The 6,554-nt window shown below is 38.1% G+C and overlaps 1 protein-coding gene across 1 annotated transcript; it reads left to right on the top strand.

Annotated features, from left to right (window-relative positions):
* Nucleotides 1–5,752: 5,752 nt before the first annotated feature.
* On the top strand, nucleotides 5,753–6,073 carry LOC140593738 (late cornified envelope protein 1B-like). Its single transcript, XM_072718811.1, has one exon. It carries the CDS (start codon nucleotides 5,753–5,755, stop codon nucleotides 6,071–6,073), a length of 321 nt encoding a protein of 106 aa, XP_072574912.1.
* The last annotated feature ends 481 nt before the right edge of the window (nucleotides 6,074–6,554 follow it).

Genomic DNA, 6,554 nt, shown 5'->3' with positions numbered 1-6,554 from the left:
TGTTGGGCTCCCTGCATGGGAGCCCTCTGCCTTGCCTGTGTCTCTACCTCTCTTTCTCTCTGTGTCTCTCATGAATAAATAAATAAAGTCTTTAAAAAAAAAAAGAAAACTAAAATCATCCTCTTGTATATCTCTTCTACCCAGAGATGTTCACTATTCTGTGTTTTTAATTCTTCCTTCCTGTATTTATTTATCTTTAACTTATAATTTATTTATAATTAAGTTTAAAAAGTATAACTTTCACTTAAATATAATTTATTTGTGTTTAACTAAACTATACTTTATTTATAGTTTATTTTAGGCATTGATTAAAACACATTCTTTACTTTCTAAATGTGAAAACATATCCCATATCTTTGTTACACATCTATATCGATATAGCTGACTCTATCAAATTTCATTTATTTTCCCTATTATATAATATTCTAATGTAACAGTACTCACACTTCACTTATGCATTCACCTGAAGTTGGGTATTTACCTTGCTTCTGGTTTGTGCTCTGTAAATAATCCTATTTTTTGAACATTCTCACACATGCTTGTTTTTTGTTTTTTTTTGTTTTTTTTTTTTGTATTCAGTGTGTATAATTAGGAGTGGAATTGGTGGGTTTTCAGCCTGAATAGATATTACCAAATTGCTCTTTGAAGTCGTGCAGATGTATATTCTCATCAGAGGTTATGGGAATTTCTGTCCTTCCACACTGGTGCCAATAATAAATACTGCTGATTTTAAATTATTGCTAATTTGATGGATGTAGAATTGTGTACCATTGTGGCTTTTTCTTGCTTATCTCTGATTCCTCTCAAATTTGGAAAGTTTTTTCATAATTACTGGTTATTTATTTTTTCCCTCCTGGGAATCAACCTTTGTGTCTTGCTCATTTTTTTCTTTTCTTTCTTCTTATTGGTTTGTAAGGTTCTTTACATACTAATTTGTTGTCAATTTTATGTGTTGCACATATCTTCTTATAATCTGTATTTTAGATTTTCACTCTTTCTGACATTATTTAATAAAAGAAGATTTGATTTTTGTATAACTAAATATTATTTTTTTCTGCTTGTATTGTATTTGTCTCTGACATGCACTTGTTTGTATTATTTAGGAAACCCTTTCCAAAAGTTTATAAAGTTATTCTATAAAATAATTTTTGAATTTTTTCAAAAATGTTTAATGTTTTGTTTTCCACCTTAGGTCTTCCATTTATGGAATTTGACTTTTGCATATATGGTGTGAGGAGCATGGAATTAATTTATTGCCCAGATGGATAAACAGTTGGCACAGCACCATTTTTTGAATTGCTTATCCTTACCCCACAATTCTGTAATCCTGCCTGTGACATGGTTCAAGTATTGTGTAAGTTAATTTTTAGTTACAACATCCTGTGATACCATTCTTTCACCAATAGCCCACAGTCTGCATTTCAACTGCTTTGTATTGCTTGTTATTTTGTGAAGCAAGTTCTCATGTTTTGTTCTCCTTCATGGGTATCTTGTCTATTCTTGGCCTTTTGGTGATTTGTGTTAGTCATAGAATCGGTTCGTGAAGTTCCTTTAAAATCCGTGTGGTTATTTTATTGGAATTACAAGGAATCCATAGATTGAGTTGGAGAGACTGACATCTTAAGACAATGTCACCTTTAATTCATGGCATCTCTTTCCATTTGCTGTGGCAGCTTTAATGTCTTTCAATAGAGTTTTCCAATTTTCCCTACCTACACATCTTTTGAACATCTATTCTTAGATATATCATCTTTTTGTTGTGATTATAGTTTTACTTTTAATTATATTTCTAATTGTCATGGTATAATGTATGTGTTCTATAATATAACAGCTTCAGTTAAGAAATACTTTTCATGAATAAGTATTGAGATATTCACATTTTTGTAATAATATCCACATTTTGTGATAATATTCACATTTTTGTGATAATAAAAGCCCTAAAATTGAAATTGCCTGGCCAAAATGTATGTACATTCTATGTTTTGATCATCTGCCTTTGACCCACATCAGGCTCCTTGCAGGGAGCCTGCTTTTCCCTCAGCCTATGTTTCTGCTTCTCTCTCTCACTGTCTGTCATGAATAAATAAATAAATAAATAAATAAATAAATAAATAAATAAATAAATAAATCTTTTAAGAAATATTATCTGAATGAATGGACCAATAATTTACCCTTAAGAAAGGTAAAAGATAACCCCTAACACCTATTTACATTTTATCCACATCACCTTTTTCCTCTCACATCTACAATCAGTTTAGAAAACTTTTAAATCTTTGCCTATTTGATATGAATGCATGTATTTGATAGGAAAAATGTCTTTTTCCCTAGTTTTTCCCAATATTTATTCGTCATATATAAATGTAACATTTTGTATTGCCTATTTATCACTTTGGTCTGTTATTTACATTGAGATTTTCTCCTTATTGATTTGTAAAACATAGTTGTGTATCAACTATTTTAATCTATTCACAGAAATGTGTTGTAATTTTATTCTCAAGTTGTCATTTCCCTTTTAAATCTGTTTACATGTTGCTCTTTTCCAAATAAAACTATTCATGTTTTATTTGGAAGTGGATAAACATCAGATTTTCCTTTTATATCATGGTTTTAAGGGTCACCAGGCATAAGAAATAATCAACTACCTTTACTACTTTAAGACTAATTGTTTAATAATGTGTATTACAAAAGAGAATTAGATGGGTGAAAAAATAATTCATGAGTGTACTTAGTGCTGGTTCAGGAGCATACAAGTAAAATAAGGCAGTATGAAGCTCAAGGTGATTCTAGAAGAATTGAACACTTTTAATAATTTATTAAGCAGCTACTGGATTATAGATAGAGTCAAAATAAATTAGAAAATAAATGGTCACAGTTATTTCTATAATTTCTAATGTGAAACATAATGCATTACTTTAAATTTACCTTCTATTTCTTTTTTTTTTTTATTACCTTCTATTTCCACCGTAGATCTCACACCCAATCCCTGATAAGAGAAGACCTAAATGTCAATCATCTGCTTAATAAATTTTTCTCTTATTAAATTGAATATCAGTCGTTGACATCATAGTCAAGGAAAATAGACAAGTCCTTATGAAGTTCCAAACAAACTGTCAACTTCTCACCCAGATCTTAATCAGACTGATGGATGATTTGGGTATCACATCACTAGAGGCGTGGGCTATACGAACCCTCAATTACCTTAAGAATCAGTGCTCAGCTCCTGAGTAAGACTTAACTATGTGAGCCAGGGAACTGACATCCTGACTGCTCCCTTATATGTAAGCCTTTTAACAATGTGAGCAGGAAGACAAGAGTCACTTCTAAGGCACATAGGGCCAGACTTCTGCAGGGTGAGGTATTCACCACATGTGCCTGCATGTTCCAGGTCTTATGCTGATGGCCTAAGTCATATGGAAAAACTATCTGCAAACTCTGAAGTCTTATGCAAATGTTGGTTTTGCACTTGACAAAAAAAGAAAAAATAAATTGATCACCCCAGCATGCATATAGAAGGTGATTAAGGAAAAATGATGATAATGTTTTTTGGTGTGCATAAAATGTGCAAAGCAAAGTTCTATGAGCTTCATGTATGTTATCTCATTTAATACTTCTAGAAAACTCATGAAATAGAGGTTATTAAAGTCACCGTTTCATAGATGAGGAGACTGCGACATAGAGGTTAAAAGATTTGCCCTAAGTTATATAAATAGCATCAGAGCTGGAATTCATACCCCAGATATCTGACTCCAGAGCCCTAAACCCAACTCCTAAATTTTTCCAAGCTCGAGTTGATTTGAAGAGGTAAAGTGATTTTTAGGGATGCTTGGGTGGCTCAGTGGTTGAGCACCTGCCTTTGGCTCAGGGCATGATCCCGCGGTCCCGAATTGAGTCCCACATTGGCTCCCTGTATGAAGGTGTTTCTCCTTCTGCCTATGTCTCTGCCTCTCTCTCTGTGTCTCTCATAAATAAATAAATAAATAAATAAATAAATAAATAAATAAAATCTTTAAAAAAAGAAACATAATCAGACATAGACACACGTGTGTATGCATGCACACGTATACTCACTCCCAATGGCAGTGACTGGAAAGCATATGAGAAATCTTGGAAGCATCTGTTTTCATTGTTCAATCCAAGAGCCTAGAGCTAATGAATTAACACTGCAGGAGGGAGAAGGGGAAGGTTTGGGGGACCAAGCTCCAGGAGAGAGAGTGAGAGGCAGAAATCACTAAGGATAATAAGGTGACAGATGATGGTAGGAATTTACCCCCTGCCCCATTTCTAAGCAGTCTTAATCCTTGCTGGGAACAGCTGCCCTGGGCCCCATGGAAGAGGCAGGGAGATGCCAGTCACCACCTATCATAAGACCATGTGGGTGGTGGGAGGCGGTGTCCTTATGCCCAGGTCCTGTCTCACAGGCTGGGGGCAGAGCCCAAGGCCAGGATAAAAGGGCCTTGGGGTCAGAGCACCTCCACGCACTCTTCTTTCGAGGTGCTGATAACCTTGTACACCGGTAAGTGTCCCCCAGGACCAACAGTAGCACCTTCCACAGAGGGAGCTCAGATGACAGCAGGGGGCAAGCAGGACAGAGCCTTGGGAGCAGAGGAGATGGAGAGGAACAGAAAGACCAGAAATTCTGATGAAAGGGAATGAGCTATGAGACGAGAGACAGGAGACAACAGGATGATTTGTGTATCTGTCCTCTAAATAAAACCAATTCTGTGTCTTTTAAAGTTACTCAGGTTTTTGGTAACTTAAACAATTCTTCCTTTCAGAAGGAAGAGGTTACTTTGGAGAAATCAACTGTGTCCCTTCCCCAAAGCTTCTATGGGAGTCACAGTGAGTCTCAAATAGTGGGACAGAGGAAGCATAAACCCAGACATGCATAGATAGGTCTTACCCCCAGCAGGTGTCACTAGCAGTTCAGAAGAGGTGTCTGGGCCTCTGCACCAGAAGACCCAAAGTTGCATAATGAATAGTGAATAGAAATTCACGGTGCAAATGTGTGGAAAAGAAAAGAGGCTGTAGAGGGTACCTAGCATGACCCAGCTCGCCACAGTCAGGTCTGGCTTCACTTCTACCTTTATAGGATGATTTGGGTAACCTGTTTTATATATATGTATATATACATATGTAATATATATGTAATATATATATATGCATGCCAAGGGTCATCATATGAACTGGTTAACCCAAATACATATATGTATGTATATATATTATATGTAATTATGTGAGATGGTTACATATTATTTATATGATATTATATACAGTATATGATATATGAATATGTATCTATTGAAAAGCTAGCTGCAAAGTTCCTCCAAAAGGGAAATCTTATTTCTGGCTCAGTAAACAGCACTGTCACTAACCTGACTTCTAGGGGGGGACATGTTCAGAATTTGGAATGGCGCAGAGCATGGACTCAAGTCACACTATGAATGCACATTTTGCCTCCTCTATTTGAAGGATACTGACTTTGGGTAACTTTGTTGATACGGCCGTCCTCTGTGTCTTGCTTTGTTCAGAGAAGGTCACCATATCTGTTTTATGAAAAACTCCTAAGGTTCAAATGAGATAATGTGAAAGCAATTGACACGTCATTTTAGAGATAGTTTTCCTATAATTTATCTTGAATAGGCTTTAAAAATGTAGGGAAAATAAATGATGGTTAAACAACAGAGGAGACTTGTGTATCTTGGATCTGACTCACTGTGTGACTCTCCCTCAGGTCCTGATCCTGCCCACTGAGATGTCCTGCCAGCAGAACCAGCAGCAGTGCCAGCCCCCTCCCAAGTGCCCGGCCCCCAAGTGCCCCCCCAAGTGTCCCCCAAAGTGCCCCCCACTCTCTTCCTGCTGCAGTGTCAGCTCTGGGGGCTGCTGTGACTCCAGCTCTGGGGGTGGCGGCTGCTGTGGCTCCAGCTCCGGGGGTGGCGGCTGCTGCCTGAGCCACCACAGGCGACACAGGTCCCACCGCCACAGACACCAGAGCTCAGGCTGCTGCAGCCAGCCCTCAGGGGGCTCGGGCTGCTGTGGAGGGGGCAGCAGTCAGTCGTCTGGAGGCTGCTGCTGAAGTGGACTCTGAGCCAAGAAGAACATACTTGGGGATAGCCAGTGGCCAAACCCTTCCTCTTGGTCCTGCTCCTCCTGGGCCTGCCCAAGGGATTAAGTTGTCTCAGTGAAGGTTCTGAGCTCTGGGCTGGCGGGTTCCTCTGCTCTGGGATTCAGAAGGCTAATCCTCTCTTCCTCCTTCCACCTGCTGACCTCTGACACCAGTTGTTATCTGACCTGGGATCTCCAAACCACAGACTCTCCCAGCTACTCTCCTTGCTGTCTGCTCCTCAAGTGAAACAATAAAACAAGAAATCTGCTCACCATCCTGTTCCAACTTGTTCCTTGCCTACTTGTGTCCCAGTATTTTCTTCCATTGCTATCCATTCTCTTGCTTCCTGGAGTTCTTGGAAATCAAATGTGTGCTAGTCATATGGTTGGTGATGGGACAAAGTGAGAGAAAATGGCTATGCCATGACTTCTCAGACAAATCCTATGTAGCT

Source organism: Vulpes vulpes, chromosome 8 (assembly GCF_048418805.1).
Source record: "Vulpes vulpes isolate BD-2025 chromosome 8, VulVul3, whole genome shotgun sequence".
NCBI classification, from domain to species: domain Eukaryota; kingdom Metazoa; phylum Chordata; class Mammalia; order Carnivora; family Canidae; genus Vulpes; species Vulpes vulpes.
This window is presented reverse-complemented; position numbering and strand designations above follow the sequence as displayed.